This window comes from Rhea americana, unplaced genomic scaffold (assembly GCF_003343005.1).
Source record: "Rhea americana isolate MKP2758 unplaced genomic scaffold, rheAme1 scaffold_150, whole genome shotgun sequence".
NCBI lineage: Eukaryota > Metazoa > Chordata > Aves > Rheiformes > Rheidae > Rhea > Rhea americana.
This window is the reverse complement of record NW_028185595.1, coordinates 1553584-1576919: the sequence shown is the minus strand read 5'-3', so window position 1 is coordinate 1576919 and position 23336 is coordinate 1553584. Positions and strand designations below refer to the sequence as shown.

General features: G+C 44.7%; 1 protein-coding gene across 2 annotated transcripts in view; it reads right to left on the bottom strand.

Annotated features, from left to right (window-relative positions):
* SLIT3 (slit guidance ligand 3) overlaps positions 1–23336 on the bottom strand; it is a 469515-nt gene that overhangs the window by 25409 nt on the left and 420770 nt on the right. For both annotated transcript variants that reach the window (XM_085299580.1, XM_085299581.1), the window contains 4 exons: positions 13677–13770; positions 8577–8714; positions 3186–3426; positions 691–821 (listed from right to left, as the gene is read on the bottom strand). In XM_085299580.1, coding sequence (XP_085155706.1) covers positions 691–821; positions 3186–3426; positions 8577–8714; positions 13677–13770 — 604 coding nt within the window. The remainder of the gene's footprint in view (positions 1–690; positions 822–3185; positions 3427–8576; positions 8715–13676; positions 13771–23336) is intronic.

The following is a 23336-nucleotide window of genomic DNA, read 5'->3' as shown; positions in this document are numbered from 1 at the left end:
TGCCATGGAGCTGCACTGAACGCCCAAAACCTCAGGTGGACACAAGGAAYCAGCTGGAGCATTAGGGCTTGAAAATTATCAGAAAGCAGCTGATCTGGGGAGAGGGGCTGGTGAATGGAACAGAGACCTGAGCAGCACGTTCTTCCAGTCTAAGGAAACCCTTTCGGGTTTCACTTTTACTTTTTTTTTTTTTCCCCTTGTGACTAATAGATAGAAACTATGTTGGCTGGCATAGCAAAAAGTCAAGCTGCCRAGGGTCAGACTGCTCTACAGTTCACCTCTGTAACTTGGGCTTTGCAATGGCTTGTGTTATTACTTCTGATACAAATGAGAGCTCTACAAACCCTCCCCCCTGCAGAGGAATTTATCCCTTCTCCCACTTTCACACAGGCTATTCCTGCACTTGCACAGTCACTGCTGTGCCCTGGTTCAGTAAGTTAATGCTAAATATCACCATAAGAGAAACTGTTTTCTTGCGACTATTTCAAGGAAAACATTTGCCAAAACCTAAATTTTTAACCATACAGCTCCTAGTTAAGACTTTATTCTGATTTTCTTATCTAATTGCATAGATAAAAGAGATGCAGTAAGTAAAACAAAAGGTTCCTCTCACACACGTTTCTGAAAATTCCTAACTCTCMATCTTTTGGGGGGAGAATCAACTATGTCTTGATATAGCTTAGGCCTTACCTGTATACTGTGGTAGGTGGAGAATTGAGCGTGTCGTAGATGAGCCTCACGTGTCCTTGGTAYAGCTCCAAAGCCAGAGGGTCGTTGTCCCCTTTGTACAGCAAGATGCCATTATCCTTGTCTGTTGCTACCTATGAAGCAGTAATAGCCAGGCAAGGTTGCTTAAGAATGATTAAAATAGACACAATAAGCACACAAGAAAATAATATAGAAACCATATATACAATTTAAATATGATTTAATAAACCACATATATGATTAACAAAGACAAGAAGAAACATAAGCTCCAAAAACCTCTCGGTGACCTACAGCGGGCCAGTGCACCAACAGTTCGACCTCCRCAGTGGGAGAGCTCCCTCACTTCAAAGGGGAGCCTGGTCCCTGATTTCTGTCACTTGGTTGTGGCTGTATTTTTGTCACATAAGAGTCATTTCTCAGTTATTACCCTGGTTGGAACTGGAGTTTTGGAAGATCTGCTGTGGCAGCAAGAGGAGTTTATCAGAGATACAAGCAAACACGTTTCCAAAGGCACTGATCTGTTCACAGACTTTCTACGAACACAAAGAGGGAAAGAAGGACTTGTCCCACATCTGGTATGAGCTATTCACTCAACTCGAGGTATTAGCAAGTCATGCTGAGGTCAAACGGGAAACGTAGAGAGTCATGACAGAATCCAGCAGCCTTCGCCCTGTGGCTTTAAGGCACATCAAGAGAAGAAAATCCTGAAGACTGAACCAAAATTCGAACACTACTTTCCCTGTCTGCACCTCTTCACTATCTCTACAGCACAGAAAGAAAAAAAAAAAAAAAAAAAAGACTTAATGGGGATTTTGGATCGAATCTGCCTTCATTATTTTCACAGTGTATGTTTATTGAGGCTGTTTAGTTACTTGCTTAGAATGGCAGTTAAATGCCAAAACTAAACAGTAGATTTCTTTTTGCATTGACATGTTACTTAAATACCATCCTTTTGCCCTTAAAAGATTGGTTTTATTTTCTTTAGCACTTTTAATATGGTTTCTTCTTCTATCTGGTTTTAATAATCAGTATTGCATTCTAATTTTAATTCCTTGACAATTGCTTACTGGATGCAAAAATAATATTCAGCCTGGGAAACAAGGCGAGAGAACATCATCTGCATGTACTTGCTGTAATAACCAGTTTTATTCTTCAGGCTATGGCTGATGTAATGCATGTTTTGTAGACTTTCCTTAAGAAAGCAATGTCCAGATTTTCAGCTTGGAGGTTGAGATATGGTGTAGCAGAAACTTTCAGAATGCACATATGTTACAATGCTTCAGAATCTTTTATATGATATTAAATAAAAGAGAATTTGGAAGGATTTGAAAGTGTCCAATATATATGAATGGGCTTCATTTTTCATAAAAATCTTATATTCAAGTTGTTAAAGAAAAGATAAATGCTAAGTATGCAGTTTGCTCATCAGAAAATTTTTGCAGGAACTACCCAAATAAGCTTTAAAAAAATCTACTCCTTTATGGAAATTTGGTCCATCTTTCCATGTCTTGATATTGGTATTTTAATTACAATTAAACTAAAGAATTAAGTCCAGAATATGATTTTCAACTGTGGAATACAGTCTCTTTGAATAGAGAACATAAATATAATAAAACAAATATACAGAGATGATATTTCTTCTCACAACTTYTGAAATGTTATACTCCCTTTGCAGGGTGAGTCACCCTGCAAAGGGAGAGTCTAGCATGGAAATAATCCAGATTAGCAATCAACAGCCTCAGACGTAGATGCATTACGTCTCATGTGTGTTCCACACATTTCTTTATTAGAAAAAAATATAAAGCTAAAGATTATTCCTTCATTTACTTTGAGTTACTTCAATTTAATGTCTATTAAATTGCAAACACAAGTAACTTCCAAGTCASTAAAACATGATACTGGACTGAGTATCCAAAATACCTTTGATCCAAAAAACAACAACATCGCAATAGAATCATGGCAACTATGGTATCTAATTTCCATTGCCTTTTGAACCTTAGACCCCAAACCAAACTTAAGTGTAACAACAGGCCTGTAACAAAAGCCCAAGACTCTTCATTTTGAGAACATGCACRGTAAACAAGTAAGCAAAATAATGTCTGGAAAGGCCATTTAGAGCAGCTTCTTTTAAGTCTCCTAAATGTTAAGTACTAATTTCTGCAGCATGAAAGACCACACTATGCTGTAAATCAGCAAGAGGACAGGGAAGTTTGCTGTTATCATCTGCAGTTACATTGCCAGGCTTGCGAATAGAAGGGTGGTGAGGTTATGGGGGTTGGGTGCATGTCTAAAAGGGTGAGGTGAGATCTTTACTGCTCCTTAACATTACAATGATTCCAGAGCAGCAAGCTGGCGCACAGGCTGGCTCTAACTGTGTCTGCATCTTGGCCAACAACTCCTGCTCCTTCAGAAGAAAAAAATTAACAGCATTACCTAGAAGAACCTTGGGCTAGCAACCGACGTTCTGCATGGCGTACCTGGAGGGAGATGTTCGCCTGAGGGCGAATTTTGGCCGATGGCAGCTCCACGTAGGAATCCTTCCCAACAAAGTTGACCGTGATGAGCTTCTCGCACTTCTGCCCGGCGAAGCCAGCCAGGCAGCGGCASACGGGCTCGTGGTGCACCACGATGCACTGCGCCCCGTTCTGGCACTCGTAGTTGTCGCACGGACTCGTCTGCAGCAGGACCATCGGTGGAGGGTTTTCACAGAAAAGCCCACTTTAGAAGGCCAAGGAAAGAAAACGCAGCTTCAGTTATCACCATCTTTTTCAGGAAGCAAACACTTAGAGGTGCTGATGTTACAATCCCACAGTTGTATAGTGACTCTGAGACAGAAATATCATGTGCCAGATACGTAAACGCTGCACAGCATCCTGCTGTACAGAAATCCCCACGCTAGGTCTGAACGAGCCAATTCAAATACTGAAAGTAGTGCRCACTACACCTTGCACTGGTTATTTAGCTCTGCAAGGTATGTCAGTCTGGCTAAAATGGTGTTTGAGCGTGCAAAGCTGCTTCGATCCGACACTGCAGTGTTCAGCCATCCCAGCGGAAGCCGGGAGCCGCTGGAGCCAGAGGTGGCTGCAAACCGAATGCCAGGTCTGAGTACTCGGGACGGCAAATCGTGCTCCGATCCGGAGCGCGCTGTGCGGTTCGCTCCCAGCTGCCCGAGGGGCCGAGCAAAGCCCACGTGCCGAGCTTGCAAACCCAGGAGCCGGGGCGCAGCTCCGAGCAGCACCCACGGCTCAGCGCCCGGGTTACGCGCCTGAGCCCGGGGCGCCTGCCCGCTGCAGCACCGCGGGCAGCCGGGAGCAGCAGGGGACGGGGAGAAGGCGCACGGAGCTGCAGTCCTCTTCCACAGCGACGCCACGKGTCAGGCTAAACTGCAGAAAACAAATGGAAAATCTCTGCCCAGGAATCAGCGGGCTGCAAAGGTGTCAGAGCCAGCTCACGACGCAGAGGGCTGCCCGGGCCTGCAGCATACCCCACGCTGCCGACTGCAGCAGCTCTCCGAACCGAGCAGCTCCTTTTTTATTGAGAAGAGCAAAAACTCTTTGCATGAAGGTTTCTGAGAGGGTGGGAGGGGGCAGACGGGGAAGCGGTGGCGAGCTGGAGAGCCGCGCAGCGCTCGCCAGCGCAGGCCCCAGGGCTTTGGGGAGAGGGCTGCGGCCCATCAACTCGTGCGATGAGCGGCCCGATAGCAGCGTTGGAACCTCAAAAGCCCACGAGGAATTTCTGCCAGGCCGGGCACGCTGCGCTGAGTAACAACCCTCTTACAAAAACACAGCAAAAATCTCCCGAAACTTCATTCCTTTCCTGTCAATCAGGTGAGACTTGGAAGCGCACAGAATTTATAGGCAATCCTGCTAGATACGATGAGAATAGGAACCAAAGCCCATTTCCAGGCATAAATAGCACCAATATTAGACACGCAAGAACAGCAAGCAAAACAGCTACCACACATCCGAGAACAACCTGCTAGCCACCGGGAGCAGACCTCCCTCCTCCGCGGAGGGAGGAAACGCAGACGCCTGCTCTCCATTTCATAGTTGTGCGTGTTATTCTGCACAGCGCAACAGCGTCATGTGAAGCTCAAGGCGGGTGGGTGGCACGAGAGTCCGTACGTCTGCCCACTGCTGCTCGCTGCTGCCGTGCGAGTCTGGCGTCCACCTCCGTGGAAATCCCTCTGCAGCACGCCAAAGCAGGAGAAACCCACAACAAAATGCGGAGGGGCTGAACCCTGGGCGCACCGAAACCCCTCCCCTCTCGGGGCATCTCAGGAGAAACTGCCTTCCGACGCTCTCCTCGTGGCGTCACCCCCAACCGGCTTTCCGCAGCGGTCGCGCCGGGCAGGGACGGGCAGCAACAGCGTCCAACATCAGCAACCGCTCTACCAGAAGCCGGACGCACGCAAAGCAGTTCGTGCCAGCGTAAGGCAGTTCCCGCGGCAGCTCAGGCCCCTCGCGATGATGAGCCTTGGCCAACGGCTGGCACGGAGCGGCCACAGCCGCCGAGACGCGGTGGGGGTCTCCCCAAGGCCGCGAGCCAGGCGCGAAGGTGGACTTCCAGCTCGGGCAGTTCCCCGCCCGAGGACCGCGTCCGCTCCGTGCGCGGTCTCCGTCCCAGCGCAGCGCTTCGTGGGCGGCTGGCAAGCACGTGCCGGCTGAGCCAGCAGTGGGACCAACCTGGGGTCAGCCCGCGAACGCCTGTCACCACCGGCCGCCTGTCAGGCGTCATTTGTCTTCCAGACATAACGAGCAGAAAGGAGCACTGCTAACCCAGCCCACTAGTTCTGTCTTATCTGATGCCAACCATTCGGTTTTGTCTGTGAGGGGCGGCTCGAAAGCAGAAGAAAAGTCTGTGTGCATAATTCTAGTGTCATGGAAGTTAAAAATAATAATAAAAAAACCACGCATCCTGYAGCAGCTTCTACTAACAGAAAGCAAATGTTGTATGAATCTGGTGTGTCTGCGTGCGGTGGTGCTCTCTGTGCACCTCCTCTGCAAGCAGCCTCTCCTCACCGTGAAACCCCTGCAGCTGCGGCTCCCCAAGGTGCTGCTGTTAGCTGCTGGCATCCAGAAGTTACATTAGCAACAAGTGTCTGTCAAGGCCTTAAAAACAACCTCAAACACTAATACCTTTTCCTTCCTCAGCAGTGGAAGGTGCAGCATAGCCTGCCCTGAAGAGCTTGGCCAAGTCCACAGGACTGGATTCTGCATGGTATAATCTCATTTAAATAATCACTGTTGCGTTTCTTGCAAACTATCCCAAATTATTTCAAACTATCCCAGTAGGGAACTCTAAAACATAATGGAGGAATAATGCTCTATATCATGCTCAGCAATTTTAACATGTGCTTCCCCAGAAGAGAAACATTTATCAGGACAACACTGCTGTGAGGCAGATTGCAAAAAGGAAGGTTTGATAAGGTAGTTTTAATCTGTTGGGGTTCACAAATTCTAGAAAATGTGTTCACCTACAGGAGGTAAACAGATTTTATTTTGGGCAGAAAACACACAGAAAGCCTTTCAAGAAGAAAGTGTATTATGGGACTGCAGAAAGACTGATCACTGAGTGATCAGCTGCATGGAGCACAACTACAAACAAGCCCTTAATAGCAAATGCCAGAAMAGAGAATAGGTGTGGGCTACCACTTTTTTGGGCCTGCAATCCCCATTGCATTTGCATGCGGGGCCCTTCATTGCTAAGAACAGACAGCCACTTGTCCAACCGTGCTTCATGTGCGTGAGGACATTAAGTTTTAACTTCTTTATTACTGTGTGATTCCAACCAGCCTTGTTATACCACACAGTGATAACCACAGAACTGTTAGATAACTGTGCTTTTATTACAGAAGCATAAACTCCAGATAACTGGGAGGTCACTCTGCAAACTCACTGTTGGTCAAAGATTCTTGATATTTAGCCAAAAAGCAGTATTGATCTTCATCTGAGGTATCTTTGTTAGATCATGCTTTGTGCTCTCTCCTCATCAACACTTGCATCCTTCAAATAGTTGCAAAGTTACCCCCTTGCCTCACGGCACAGTGCCTGGGGCAGCCTTCATGAATAAGTGAGTGCACAGGCCTTCACTCCACAAGCCTGAACTCTCTCAGTCACCACATTCACAACTGCAATCTTAGGAGGGGAAAAATCAGAAACCCTTTCAGAGCAGTAGGCCTTTAAACTACAAAAGGCTGAAGTTACGACAAGAATAAATAGGAGTAAAAATAAATAAATTTGTTCGAAGATTTTTAATCTTGAAATCGAACAAGACCAGATACTGTTCTGCGTGGAGAGCTCAAAAGTCTTCCGCTTGCTCTCAGCCTTGGCACACAGAGCCTGTTAATGCCCACTGTCATTTGTCTTTCCTGCAAGATGCCTGCTCCCTTGAATCTCAACGAGGATGTGCAGGCAGGTGGCATGGACTATGAGATTATATTGCTCACCCAAATCTTCCTTGAGCTATTAAGTGTTGTCTAAGCTAGTAGTAGAATTTTGGAGCTTTGTGGAGAAAGTTTCCTCTTTTTGGAGGACTTTGAGTGGAATGAAAACCCGTTGTCTGAGAAGGACAGCAAGCCAGGCTGCTCCAGGTCCTCACTGTGAAGCCCCTGGGTGGAGAATAGCCAGCCTGGAGCATGGCGCTAACTGCCCCAAGAGCCGCTCAGGATCCCTGGAGATCCAGCTCAACCGAATCACAGTTCAAAAAATCTCTGCCCAACACTGGGATCCTGACTTCCTGCATAAACCTCACATTTTTCACTGCCCACTGCTGACATGCCTTAAAGCATGGGCCGCTGCAGCAGAGGCCTTGCAGYCACTACCAGCAGACAACAGGCTCGAGTTACCCACGACTCTCGATASGGCTTTGCAGCCCAGCTCCCAGCTCTTTACTGATTAGATGACACTGAACATTTACAGCTCCTCTGCCGGATAGCCACTAGCTATCCCTTCCATGCACCGATTTTGGAGATCCCTAAGGCGATCAAAAGGGTTGAAGCAGAGAATGAAACACGRTGAGAGGGGCATGGATTTGAAATTCAGAGGATATCTGATATCCTGTAAATAACAAGTCTGATTCTGTGAAACCACAGGCTGACATCCTRTTGTATATCAATGCCTATTCAGGGAAGCCCCTCTGCTTTGCAATAAAAATGTGTGCTGGGAGAAAAAAAAGAGTAAGGATGAAAGCAAGAAGAATGAAAACAGTTGCAGATACAAGGCAGAGAAAAGGATTTATAAGTGTTCAYGCAATTTCTGCACTGTCAAGGCTGATCTTTTCAGGTACTCCTCTTTGTCTCGTGTGTGYATTTCAAACACAAAAAAGGCTGGCTGGAAGGAAGCCAGCGTCCAGCCTCAGGCACTGATTAGTGAATCCATTCGGAGAAGCACACTTATCTTTGACAGACAGTGAGATTTCCAGGAGTCAGATATATTGGCAGCTGTCAGAAGCAGAGGGTGGATATTCACAGCCCAAATCGTACCGACCCCGTCCTCCGTACTGGCACCAAACGCTCKCAGTGCTGTTCTCCTGCAGCCGTGTCGCGGGTACGTGTACGCAGTTTTATCTTCCTTCGTTCGCTCTCAGCATGCAGAGCTCCCGCTAATCTAKGTGTGTGCTCTACCTCGAGTGTCAGCAGGGGAGGCTGGGGCAGGCAAAGCAGCCCGGCACCGCGCAGAGGACAAGCTCTGAAGAACCACCAGCCCTGGGTTTTCTCTTGACCCCTTAAGCCCGACTTCGGCCCCAGGGTTCAGAGCACGGCCCCACCCGCCGCTGCAGCCCTGGCGGCTCAGGGCCGCGGCGGAGGCCGACAGCTCTGAGGATGAGGGAGATGGAAGAAGGCACCCGGGGCCACGCCACGCGCCTACCTGAAGCCCTGAGGACAGATGCAGGTGTAGCCGCCGACCGCGTCCGCGCAGACGGCGCCGTGCCGACACTGATGGCCCCCGCAGTCGTCGTCGTCGACCTCGCAGTGCTTGCCGCTGTAGCCCGGCGAGCACTCGCACCTGAAACGCAAGCAGATCGCTGTCGCCGGGCGCTGCCCCGTGCGCGAAGCAAGGCGCCCGGGCGGCCGAGCGCCCCGGCGGGCGCAGCACGCAGAGCTGCTCGCGGTCACCCCGGCGCTGCCACGCGCCTCCCTCGCCATGGGAAACGCACCAGTCCCTCCCGCCCGGCTCCTGCTACCTGCTCAGACCCGAGCCGAGCAAAGCAACCCCACACTGAGAGCCTCTCCCAGCCAGCCGTGGAGAAGGGCGCCGGGCGATGACACAGGGGAYGGGCACGGTTTCCCCCCGCGATGCTGAAGATGACATCTCCCCAACCTTGCAGCAGCACCGCAGACTCAGAAGGCAATACGCTTTTTAGGGGCAGTTGCTCCAATGGCTCAAACCATGGAAGAATGCAAAAAAAGACTCTGCCTGCGCCTCCGCACCGCTGAGCGTTTGTGGCTCACCTGGGCAGCTGCAGAGTAAGCTGCCACCTCCCGAATGGAAATAACGTGCAAACAAACCACTACACTCTGGAAGTCTAAAGAAAAAGATCATCAGTTTTGTGTTCACCACCTGTTTGTCATTCCCTTGCAAGGCATGGTAAACACTGCGGCAGTCACTGAGTGCTGTCTCCAAACTTGATCCATGGGAAGACCGAGGCGAGGCACGCACCTGCCACTCCGGGACACCGCTATGCTGAGCAGAAATGCACTGGGACACCCCCAAGCCTCCAAACAGTGGCTTTTTTAAAAATACAGTTCTTATGCCTGTTGTATGACTGTTGCACCAGCATTTCTAAAATAAGCCTTGCAAAGTTTACAACCTGACCACAGAAAATATGTCCCAAAGCGTCTGGCTAAGACCAGACTTTTTAGGATTGCTGAACAGCCTCTTTCTGAGTCTATCGTTTAGACAAATGTTTAGTCATGAACACATTTTAGTCCATAAAACACATTTCACTCCTCCCAGCTGGATTTTACTGCACATCTGGAAAACAAAAAGTGCATCACTTAAACCAAAACAAGGGGAGAGATATGAGTATTTCTCTACTCTGTAGACAACGGTCTGTGCCCGTGCTCGAGCCCCTTGCGTCGAACCAGCACGCGTGTGCTGAGAGCTGGGAGAGGAGAGACATCACCCGCTGAGCTGAGAGGTGGCATCGGGGGAGAAACCCCCTGCTCCACAGCTATACCACTGCTCCTCCTCYTCCTCCCCAGCCAGGCTCTGGTGGGCCGAGGCACCACGAGGCTACTCACGGAAAACCTCTTCGGAGGAGAGAAGTGGAGGGACAAAAGAATGACCCCTCAGCCTGCACTTCACAGCACGGCTTGTAATGACCAGCTCAAAAAGCAGGAAATACAGCAAAATCTATTAACTTGCAAGGCGTAGGAGGGATGAAGCTATGTAGATGCATAACCTGCCCRTGAAGAGGCATCACGACCCTCCGCAGCCACAGGGCGCTTGATGTTCCAGCTCTGCAAGTCTGAATGGCACTTCTGCATCACGGTGGCTCAGGGAATATTGTGATTAACGTAACAGAGATGACAAAACAGAGCAAAAAGGAAAAAGTATGCCTTCCCCAAACCGTAAGGAGTGGGCAACACTCCTTTTTTTTTCCGGCAAGATTTCAGTCACACCTGCGAGCAAATAATGTCAATCAAAAGACTCTGCGGGGGGAATTGGCAGCATTTAATCCTGTTGCTTTTTATTGATCCCCGCAGTCCTAATATAAAGTGAGGTAATAATGAACGATGTGCAGCTCCTTGTTCAGTGCTGCCATGCATCACTTTTATGATGTGTATTGGCTATCTCAGTAATGACAGAACCACCACTTTTCTCTGCAGGGCTGCAATAAATCAGCGTTTTAAGCTGTCAGGTAATAATTCCAAAGCTTTAGAATAATAAAGTATATTTATACCATGCTCCAACATCACTGCAGTGAATGGAAAAACATGCTTCTTTCCTGAAGTTATTTTTTTAGAAGTCATTTCATTGTGTTAAATGATTTTCTTTTTCTTTTTTTTTTGGTCTGGCACACAGAAAGCTACCCTTCTTCTACAGTAACAGTGCAGTAAAGATCTGGAAGTTTTAAGTGAGGAAAGCCACCTGCAATTTTAGCTTAGAAAGCAAACAGCTCTGCACAGCCAAACACGCATCAAAACAGTTCAGTTTGCTTCCAAGCTTGGCTTTCCCTTTGCAATCACAGAATTCCTTTTAGGCCAGTCATTTCTGAGTTTATAGTGTCAYGTCTTGGCTGACGTTACCAAAAATGCCCGCCTGGAGCATCACAGGTGAGAAAYGCAGCCACGTGACTGCCGTGCCAGCCTGCTTCCAGTGTCTTGCCCCCATGGAAGACAYGCTGATTCCATCCATGGTCCACACACTGCCTGCAAGTGACTGCAGATCAGCAAAGTGTAATACAGTAAAGAAGCAGGCAAATATGCTTTCATATTTAAATTTTGGTAAAACAGTAAGTGAAAAGACTAGCCAGGGTGTCTTGTGTCTCCACAACTCATTGAATGCCAGTGCATTTGGGACACTGGTTTCTGCTATAGCCTGGTAGTGATGCCAACCTTCCCACTAGAGAGCCTAAAAACATGTCCTTTGGTATTCAAAATGTTGGCCTATACACAGGCAGTTGCATCTGCATGCACTCAATATCTATTTTATTAAAGCTGCAATTCATGGCTTCTATTATAGGGTCAAAACAGAATTTCCCTTCCCGTATCGATATATAATTTGGCTTGCCTTTTTTTTATTTATTTTATTTTTATTTATTTCTTCATAATCTTTTTTCCTCCCTCTGCAGATCAGGAAACTGTCTGCAGTTGGAGGCAGGACAGAGACCGATGRGTGTCCCTGCTGCTGTTACACTCTCCACTGGTGTGTCCCACTCAGGCGCACAGAGAACAAACCTGGCAAAGGGATGGTCAGCCAAAGCCCAGGAACAAGCTCCTACACCAAGTCATTCCTGACATTAACATCCTCCAGCTCAGTAAGTGGAGCAGAGGACTGACACATGAGCCTGACTCATCCTGCATGCAGCATTACACTGCACCATGCTAAATACAGGGCACATCACAGGTCAGGGGATCAAACTACTCAAGGGACRGACAACAGCACAGGACCAGATCTTCTCATTTTTGAACAAGACCCAAGAGCCACCATGCAGCACCACAAAAGCTGCTGAGCCCATTTCTGAATTATTTGGTGCAACCAAGGTATGCAAGRAAAAGCAATACTGGAACAAATCTACTTTCAAGGTGAGGAAGGCTCTTTCACTCCACCAGTCTGGTCTGCTAGAAAGCAAAATCGTAGAGAACAAGTACAGAAATTCTGAATTTTTGTGTAGCATTCTGTGAATAATGGGAATAACTCTAACAGTGGTAGAAAATACTTAAGAGTTTAGGCTCCCCGCAAAACTATGAAGAGCACCGTTCAATACCACCTTCCTGTGAGTGAGCAAACAAGTAAGCTTGCCCTTATCTACTCAGAGCACTTAGGTGCCAGGTCTGAAAACGTTTCCAGCAAAGGTGCCATTCAGCACGATGGCAGTTTCCATCCCTTCATTTATATAGCGACACTGGGCAATCTGATTTACAAGCCTTTTCCTTATAAYGTGCTGTAACCACTGGATTAGCTGAATGATGGATCTTCACTAAGAAGGAAGGCTGGAAAGAACACCAGGGACCCACCTTCTTTTCCACTCCCTGTGCATCACTCAGGAACTATCCTGATGATTTAACAGTTTCGTCTTCCTCGAGAGCTGGAAACATGTTTGTCTGGCAGTTTTTCACCCAAAAGCAAAGCATGAGTTGTACAGACTGTCTAGCAGAGATTCAGCTGCCCTCTAGTAGCCAGCATCACTAAAACCTTGTCTTGCTTCTGTTTTAGCTGCCATGAACTATATTGTGTGTTAGTTCACACTGTTCTGACATGCTGGTTGCTCCACAGGACACAGCCTGACCCAAACTGCAAGTTTCCAGAAAGACCAAAGAGCACGCCTGTCCCTCAGGGGCTACGTGCTGGGTGTGCGGTGAGGCTGTCACTCGCCAACATCCCAGCCTTCCTCCCGGGGGGGAACCCGTGAGCCACTGGAGAGCATGGCGGCTGCAAGGTCACCCAAATTGCTGAACGGCTTTGAAATGCCATCTTCATCCAGGCGATGAACAGTGCTGTGAGGCACTTCTCAAAACGCTCCCCACCCAAGGACCTCCAGAGGTTTGAGTATCATTTCAGACAGGAATGTTTACTTGGCTGCTGGGAAGCGATGTCATTGCCACTATGCAAATACAAACACAGAAGACAAATCACAGTAGCCTAGTGAGGCTCGCTTCTCTATAAACACTGCAAAAAGAAGGCTCCTGAGTCCCTTGCTGCCTGGGTGAGGGACCGTGGGGAGATGAGCCTTGCCATGGCTAAGGACAGCCCTTGTGAATGCTTTCCGTGAAGGCCAGCCATTCGGGAAGACAACAGCTGAAGTGGGAATACAACAGAAAACTCCTGACCTCTAGCCTTAAGTTCTGCCCACAAAAGTTTTTTTCTCCTTCTTAGTAATTAGACTGGGGACTGGATTTTAAACAGTGAGCCAGCATTGGAGGAAAATTAAGTTACATCTGTTGTATCTCCTCACACTTGAAATGATGGATGCCCAAAGGAACATGCAAGGAAATTTCTGATGAAGGATAAGGTATTTTGTAGCCACTAGTCCAGAAGTGCTCCTTTTGTTATGCTCTATTCCAGAATAATTGCTCTGCTCTGAGGTACATCCATTACTTCCAAGTAAACCGCAGAAAGCTGGCAAAGTACGTATGGTTGCATTAATATGTAACATGGTCTGAAGTACAGTCATGCTTTATTTTCATTAATTTTGATGGGTTTTAGTCATTACTCTGAACATACTRCCAGTTCAACCCTATCCAAGCCAACGGACGAATCTGTCCGGTACGTGAAGACATATACACACACACACACRCTTACCTAAATCCTTTGTCAAGGGGGAGACATTTGGACTCRTGTTGGCAGGGATTTAGCTCAGGAATGCAATGGTTGATCACCTCATCACACAGTTCACCTGAGGCAAAAGGAAAGCAAAAGGCTGTAAGACAACATTGACTTGAATTCTATCAGTCAACAATACCTATTTTTAATGAGGATTCAGCCACCTGAGCTATAACCACTTTACTGTTTATATCACGTGAATGTGAAAAGCTGGACTAAAAAGCACTTATATAAATACTCCACTTGGAAACAGACTATGAATTGAATAGATAGATTCTGACTAAAGAGCTCCTATATCAAAGCAAGGAAGTGACACAAAAGTGAAGCTACTCATTGGACCTTAACATTTTCACACCCAAACATATTTTAATCACAGCCAATACTCTGCCATAGAAGCCCACTAGACATCATTCTGGAAAAAAGCAACAACCCASAAACCCTCCCTTGAAACCTCTGCAACTCTCAATAACAGRAACTAGCTTTAGGACTGCATGTAATTACAAAACATTCACTATTTTTAAGAAAAGTACTAGCTCTATTGTGCTCACCGGAGATGATGTCTTTTCAGAAAAGAAGAAAACAGTGTAAGCTCAGCTCAGACATTTCTAGGTATTGTGTGTAACATGCTAYGCACTTCCCAGGATTTAAGTTCTAATAATTCATAGCTCTAAAATGTTCAAAACCAGATACTTTATTTAAAGACCACTCTTTTCTGAGTCCTAAATTATTAGGTCACACTTCAGTACCCCAGGATTTGAGATCCAGCCAAAGACTTTTCAGAAATCTTTGCCTTCCCAAGAAAACAACAGAAAACCACCCCAAACCTCCCAAAGCCATGCAGGAAAAACAAAGGTCAAGTATTCTCAACATGGAAACACTCAAAAGCTACAGTCCCAAAGTCCCCTTTGCAGCAGTATCAGCAGAGCATATCTACAACGTTTCAAGATTATGCACATTGTGTGTGCCTGTATGCCGGATACACACAACCACATGAACAGCAAACCATCACCTACAACAGTGATACAGAAGAAACAGTGTGGGAGGCACTGGTGGGTCCACCGCTTTCCATCAGTATTTTCATGAAGCTGCAGCTCCACCTGACTAGGGACAATCTCCATGTCCAAAAAGAATGATATATTTAACTTCAGTGGCTACAGAGAAATACTTGAAAACACAACCCAGGTGAACCACAAAGATCAAAATGCAGAAGGCAAATGCAGMTCAAAACCACCTTTGATCAGGCTTGTGATTTGGCAGGGATGATGGAGAAGGCAGTCATGACGTTGACTCTGGTGCTGACAGGTATGGGCCACGCTGTAAACACCCCCAGCTCCCTCCTTCTGGTCATTTCTCTCACAGCTCCTGCCTCACTACAAGGTACAACCTACATAGCTCTTCATTTGACTTTTCACATTAGATTGGTAATTAGATTATTATTAGACTATTTTGCAAGAATTACTCCAAAAGTTTTTGTTTCAAATATGGAACATCTAATACACCTGTTTTTGACAGTCAAGCATAAATGGTCAAACATAACTGAGAAAGGGGGTTAATACAAGACCTGGAAGCATGCTAGAAGGTACTACTAGCATAAACTCCATATTCATGTACCAAACCATCATTACTTTTAACGGGTTGACTGTGGCAATACTGGTGGGGCCTGGCATGATGACCTATCACAGACAGAGCTTTGTGTTTGTAATAACTGCTGTAAGAGAAATATTTCCGTCAGGAGCTAGGTAAACTCCTGAAACCACTGTTGTTAAAAACCACCCAGTATTTTTATATCCTTGGAGAAATCCTGGACAAATGTAATGAATGCATCCAGCTCAGGGAGGGGGACACATCAACAAAACGGACGGCTGCACCTCCACGGGAACCACGGAAACAGATCATCCATTGGCCTTGGGGTTGGCTCTTGCACTTTGTTGTTCCTCAAAAGCAAGTGGAGACATTCAAGCCATATCAATACGAACACAGCTGAAGACAGCCACGAACACATTTCTGAGGTGACAGAAGTGGAAAATAGTCTGCTTACTCTCCAAACCACAGACCACCAACCTGCCCAACACTAAAAAGAAAAGCAGCTAACTCTCACCCCCCAGGCAGACGTTATCACCAGCAGGTCAGAACTTATCCCAACCCCCGGTCAGCTGTCCGTTTGTGTCCTTCATACTCCTTATTCTTCTTACCAGTACAAAATATGAATCATATGTGAAAATAAATATGAGAAAAAATGTAACCGGCTGGTGACATTAAAAGAACACGATGATCTGAAGTTTGAAGTATTTTCAGAAGACATCATTTAATAAATAAGTACAGTGTGCATAGATGTCTTCAACTGTTATTTTGCTAAAAAGGTCCAACCTASCCTTTTCAGCCTTCTTTTTATCTTTTTATTTTGAAAAAAAAGGAAACAGGCTTTAAGAAAAAATAAGAACAGTTTCATAAACTCTCAGAGGAAATCATAATTCTTCTTAAAGTATTCTTCTCAGCAGTCTTGACAAGTGCTTAAAGATCCAGTGAAAATCTCCCAAAATGTATACACTTGTCAAATATTATGACTCACTGTGTCATACTGAAGGCTCCACTATCAAAATTTAGGAGAATTCCAGGCTTGGTACCAAACATAGCATCCAAAAATTTATCATTTTTCATGTGAAGCTTGGAATGTTCAAGGATCCTTCCTGTTATTTTTCTTCATCTATCACTCATTACAGAGCTCACTTGGGAATGTCTTGCAACATGAGCAGCCTCATCTCAGGGAAGAAAATTCTTCTTGATAAATTATTTCAGGCTCCACCAGCATTCACTGGATGTTGCAGAAAGCATGCCAGGAAAATAAAACACTTTCTGAAAAGCAAGACCCAAGGCACTAGCTACACAAAGACTTTTTATATTTTATTCAGTCAGAAAATATTTGGGCCAAAAAATCTGCCCTCGGACCTGAGGGTGCTATATTCATTGGCCACTTTAATGCGAGTATCAGAGGAAAAATCTGATCCTCTCTCCTTTTCAGAGTGACACAAGGCTGCTTCTCTGTGTAGCAATTAAGGGTCTCTTCCAAGTTTCTCACTGGATAGCTATGTGAATCTGAAAATGAACTCTACTTAATCTCAGGCCAACTTCTGGCAGCATTAATGCTCTTTGTGGAAGGTATTTGATGATGCCAAAACAACAGAAAGCTTCAATGTAATGCTCTCCCAAGGCTAGAAACCTTTCTTCTCTCTCTTATACATTCCTAAATCAGCGCTCCAATTTGCATACACAAGGGTCTCTGAAGTGCTTACATATAAGACAGGAAAACAAAATCCATACTTCTAATCAATTAAGCAAAATTTTTATCCCAAATCATGGTTTTGCTTCACTGAGGCACACCCACACTCTTTCACGAGAGCCTAGAAGAGCAGATCGCATCTGCAACGCACCCCATGAGGAAGACGTTAGGGCTACGTTAGACATACAAGAGGAAAATCGTTCATATCATCAGATTCCAYTTTTTAGGTTAGCTGGAGGTATTARCTGAAGATAAGTTTGTGGTTTGCAGAGCTGAGGCTCGGTAAGAAGAGGGTATCTTTTCAAGGATGGGCACAACCTCAGCTGTGTGGGCACCGCATTTTAGACTCCTTAGGACCAGCAGTAACCTGCTGGTAACTAGTGTCTGCTGAAGAAAAGCAAGCATTAAACAGATGAAGCAAGCAACCTAYTCTGCTGCCACAAAAATGTGACTTTCAGAGTAGAAGCAATTTGTACTGACAGGAGACTAACAGGTGGACCGCTCATTGCTGCAGTCYTGTGCATTAAAAAAAGGAAACAGAAAAAAACTAAGAAGGGGACCTCCGCTGTCGAAACAAGAGGAAAGGTATCTTGCCCATATCCCTTCCCCTCTTTACCAGCAACACTCATTGCTTTCCAAAAAGCCACAACACAGCATTTATTATCTCATGTAACATTTCCCTGATCTTATTTCTTCAGTAAAATCCTGAATTTCATGGGGCTTTTCACACTGACTTTCTGCAGGGCTCGCTGCTTATGAGGAGCTGCCAAGAAACATGCTTATGCTTTTCTGTAGTCTTCTGCACGGCTCAGAACGAAGCCAAAACAACAACAGAGCAATAAAGACGACTTTCGCCCACAGATTAATATCATATTTTTTTTCATTCTGCATTGTATTTATTTCATGCCACATCGGACTTTCAAAACTAGGATCCAAGTTACACCATTTCTCCTTAATCAGTTAAAGAGCTTGGACGTGGTGATAGGATTTCACTTATTTATCTGTAAGTAAAACTGCTGTTCTGAATAGACAAATATTCTCACCCTCACGTGAGAGGTGCTTTTGTAGGGCCTGGAAGACTACGAGCAAAAATGCTGTCAAGAATTTCACAACACTACTTGAGGAAAAGATGGAGAGAGCCTGGCCTTTATCCACGGAGCAAACTTTTACAAGCTGCATGGGGAGAAGATAGATACTTTGAGTGGTTAAATAGTATGTTGCAATTTTCTTAACTTTGCCAGGTGAGTCGGAATGGAACTTGTCCCTTTACTGCTAATGAAAAAATATTGCGCTGTTATTCTTGTAAGAGCTTACTCAGTTGATATCTAATATCTTGCATCCAAAAAATGTTTTTTTGCACTTTGCTTTCCCCTTCTCTTCTCAGTTATTAAAAAAAGTCAGTGCCAATTGGAAATATCAGGAACACACAGAACCTAAAAATGGCTGGGTGGACCAGACATAGGCTGGCCCTCCAATATACTAGAAGAGGTGTTGCCAAGAAAGTACTTTAGTTAGGAATTTTGTTGATGTTCAATGAAAAAGATTTGAGACTCATCTCCGAAAATAAACCCAGGATTTTGTACTTCCAAGTTTGAAAAGAAGAAAAAAGTCTTTGTCAGAATCCTTCAGTAGCAAATGCACTCAGCTGCCACGTTAGATACCCAACCACCCTGCTAAACCCAGAAGAGTTTTCTGAAAACTACCTGGAAGGTAGAATTCTAGTTGTGGATTATTAATAAAGTTTGCTCTCGCTTGACAAACAGGATCCACAAGATGTAGCAGGCAGAGAATAAGAATTATTTCGTGYTGTTTATTCTATGTTAATGCTTTAAGAACTCATATCTGAATTTTCCCTTACCAGCTTTTGGTCTATGTTTAAAACAGGAGCTTGAAGTTAAACTGCATGTTGAGATTCCCAAGTGACTTGTTTTTCAGAACTAGGGAGCAATTACCTACCTTTAATCTTAAGGTTAAAGAAAGAGATAACTGATTAAATAGCAAGATCTGGATAGAGAAAAGTTCACATTAGTTAACTTGTCACTTCAGTTTTGTTTAGTTTCACTTGCTTTCTGTTTTACAGTTCATCACCCCCTTAGCTTTCCTGTTCGTGGTTGGTCGGTCTGACCAAGCTCTCCTTAGGTTAGGCATAGCTCATGTTTGTGAGCCGAATAAAGATCAATTTATTGAAGTTTTTATGGCTGCCACCCAACAACAATGAAAGAAGAAGCCACAGGCCTGGGTCTTGCAAAATGTTGCTACTGAAATATATATAGAAACACATTTGTGTATGTGTATATAAAGCAATAAATAAAATCCAGTATGCCCCTTATTTCCACACACCAGGAAGCAGAGAAAGTCACCTCTAAAGCAATACTTCTAAAGCAATACCGTTTGACATACAAGTCAATACTTCGCCCACCACAGGCCTTAAAACTCTCTAAGCACAAAATACCCCCTCATTCTATAGGCAAAAAATAACTAAAATGGACAATTCCTAACACTCTTGGAGGGCAGTAACCTGCAATCTAGTGTTAGCCCTCAGAATCACTGTGTCTGGAATAGATTCTAATTTTGCTGGTTCCTACATTTTGGAACTGCACTACTTCATATGGATGCTTTCCATGCCTGTGATTTGTGTGGAGTCTACTAAGGATCAATTCAGCTAAATACACACGGGCATCTAGTGACATCTGACATACTATAGGGTTTGTGGAATGTCCTTTCAGGGCTGGCAGATATGACACAGAACACTCTGTAGACCCATGCCCATCTGAAATGGCAACTGGAGACCATGTAGTTTCCAGGGGAAAAGGTCCCCTAAGGTAAACTCCAGGGCATCTCAAATGGCATTAGACACATAGGTTTAGGCTACTGACTTGGATCTTTTGGGTCCAGGTTTTGCAACAGCTGTGCATGCTGTACCAGTTTGATGTGCTGATGTCAAAACGTTTTTTTGAGACAGGCTGCCTTGTGAAGGTGACTTCCACTGGAGTCCTACAACCAGTCAGACGGTGATCAAATGTTTGGCCTTACGGTTCTAGGAAACCAAGTGTAACAGGAACTTTGCATCCTTGCCACCAYGATTTTCAGCAAAAACTCAAAATGCTTGACCAAACTTTGCTCTGACTAATAGGCTTAAGTTTCCAAGACATTCAAGTCACACTTTTTTGTTTGAAGCATCTAACCTACATTCTGGCAGGCTTAACAAAAAGATAACAAACTAGAGATGCTCTTTCAAAATACATATTTTTAAATATAGAGGTATTTGAAGACTACTCCGTGTGCAGAAAGACATACTTATTTCTTACTGACAATTCTAACAGGGCCATCACAGAGGTACTTGAGTGCTAAATATAAATATGCTAACTATCCATAGGTGCTCSTCTCAGGATTGGTAACTACACAGTATGCACTACCTGCAAGTAAGCAACTGTTATATAATTAATGGACTTGTGRTCAACTTCTAATGCTCTGATTGTCTCTTAACAGATCGGATTTCATCAGCCATGAGTCCTGTTTGTAGATGGTATTTTCATCTGTCCTTTAAGACAGTGGCAGCTGAGCACATGGGAGTACAGAATGATACTTGGAATCACATTTTCTTAGAGATATATTGTKGTCTTGATGAACAAGGAGAAACATCTGGTTCCTAAAAAATGACACATCTTACAAAAGGGAATTTGACCAGAAGAAATCCTGGGCTGTCTGACAGTGCAGAGCTCCAGCAAGACACACCAGTTGTGCCGTGGTCTGCTGAAGCACCCAGTCGGGCTGTAGCACTGTCGTGCAATTTGCTTCAAGCCTAGGAAGAGCCCAACCTGATAGCAACAACATGTGGTTCTCCCTTAATAAAATAGGATGGGATATGGGCTTAGGCTCTTGAACTAAGCTAAGTACTTCCAGCTCTTCCAACTCTTCTCATCTATTGGCTACACAAGTGGGAAACATAGGTACCTCTTTATTTTTGCACAGAAATCAAACACACTTCGTATTTGCCAAGCAATTAAACTGAGAAACTTCCATGTAAGGCAGAACTTCTTTAGATAGAAGGAGGAATATACATCAAACTCTGACCACAATTTGCTCTGTATCAAGGAAATTATGGCTAAAGTTCCAAAATTTTGAAAGGGTCTGACAGTTAAGTACTTGTTTAATGCCTTCCATATTTATTAGATAGTCCAAATCCTTGGGAGACCACAAGGCTGAACCACAATATCTAAAAACTTCCTGCTTGTACGTTCAATATGTAGTTAAAAACACACAAGGCGGGGGGGGGGGGGGGGGGGGGGGGAGAAAGGCGGCAATCTACAGGCCAATAATTCACTTAAGCTTAATCCAGCTGTCACTGGTGCCCTTCCCAGGAGCTGTTTTGAATCCGCCTTCCAATGGTTAGCTATGGGGAGCAGGCTTGGGTGCTCCACAAATGAGTGTCAACCACAAGGCACCACACAGCTTCTTTCTTCCACAGTCGTTTTGCTTGACTAAGTGTCTGGCTTTGGCCATGCAATGATACCACAACCCGGTATGTCAGAAAAAGGGCCCATAATCACTAACAGTGAAGAGCTTTTGGTCTAAAAGTAGTAAAACCACAAAAATTTCAGATACCATCTACCACAGGACACCGCAAGGTCCCCTAAGGTAAAATACATCTTAGCGTTGTCTTTCAAACACATAAAACCAGGAATAGTTTCTAGCTTTGTTTTTGAGAGTTTTTTTTCTGACACAAACCACTTGCAGCTTTTTCCCAGAGAAAGAGACTATTTTAAAACACTCGCTTTTTTTTCTCCCCCTCCATGGGATGTCAAGCGTTTTAGAAAAGATCTATTTTCAGTATTACAGGCCACTTCATTTTTTTGTTAAGTTTCAGAACAAAGAGGTGGGGCTATTTGTGGGGGCTTGTTAGAATCCTTAGCAAAAACTGAATCCTTTCCTGTTTTTTCCTGTGTGTAAAAGCTACATATATCTGCTTCTGGCTAAAATCAAAGAGAAAGAAGGAAGGAAAAGTCACAGCAAATAAACAAACAAGACTAAATTAGACAGTAAGGCATAAAACCACTCCAAGTTTATAATACATATTTGGTACAGACCAATTTTGGTCCTTTACATATGCCTGGATGCCTCTTCCAGTAAGAGTGCAGTGAATAGGGAAGCTGAGGAGAGGATCTCTTCAGAGGWACAAAATTCTGCCTTTGAACCTAGAATTATTAGCAAATTAGTGATGGCCCTCAGGACGGTCTAAGCCAATTGAAAAATGAATGGAAAGGAGAAATGCTATGGATTTGGTTCCAGATTTCTAAAACACAAAGCTAGGGGGCAGTGGAATACTCACATGAACAGCGAGAGACGAGCTGTGTTCAAGCCCCACTACCAGAAGCAGACACATTCCAAAAAGGAAGTTAAGACATCAGGAAAAGGATGAAAATGGACAAAAAYCAGAAAAATGGATCCCTTAGAGAAAGGACAAACACGGGTATTGGGACTGATCTGATTCACAGCTTCCTTTTTCCCTGTTCCTAGCTATGTTCTGTTTTCAGGAGTAAGGACAACAGAACTGCGAGGAGGAGCTGCAATCCACCAAGGGACCCAGCAGGGGGTAAGCTAGTCCAAGGACTGATGTAGCTCCAGAGCTGGCTGAACTTTGGGGAGATGATTATCCTGGAAGAAATACAGTTTTTTTAATCTAGCTCCAGGATTAAACTACGCAATCAGGGAGAGGGAAAATGAGACATCAGCCGACAAGTAGAGGACTCGGGGACTCTGCTACACAGCATAAGGATTGTTTCAATTATTTAAATACAGGCAAGCAATGTTGAAAATGTTGACTTTAGGAACGGTGAGGAAACCTGGTGGTACATTAAGGGCTTGGCTAAGGAGAATCAAGTCTCCTGTTTCTGCCACTGAATCTTTTTTATGGCAATCAGCTAATTGCTTGCCCTCCCTCTATCTCAGTTTTGTTCTCTTTAACTAATGTTTACCTACTTTATAGAATCCATATGTATTTGCACATTGTTTTAAAATTACTAGATGGAAAAGAACTAGGAAGGAGGTTTCTGTGCGAGTGTTTTTTTTTGTTTTGTTTTTTTTTTCAATGAAAGTGAATGGAGCTGGAGTGTGGGAAATTCCTTCCCTCAGCAGTCACTTACCAAACTGGCCATTTTTCATCTGCAACCTACTTGAGTGGGGAAAAAAACCTGTCACAGAATCTGTCAAAGGAGAACACAGCAAAAAGTTATTAATTGAAGAAAGATTTCTGGCCTTCATTATTCCCACCAATGAATGCAAAATTTATGCATCATCTTTTGGGATATTTTTTCCTAAAAAGGGTATAGTAAGTAAAACTAGACAGACAGAAGATAAAGCAG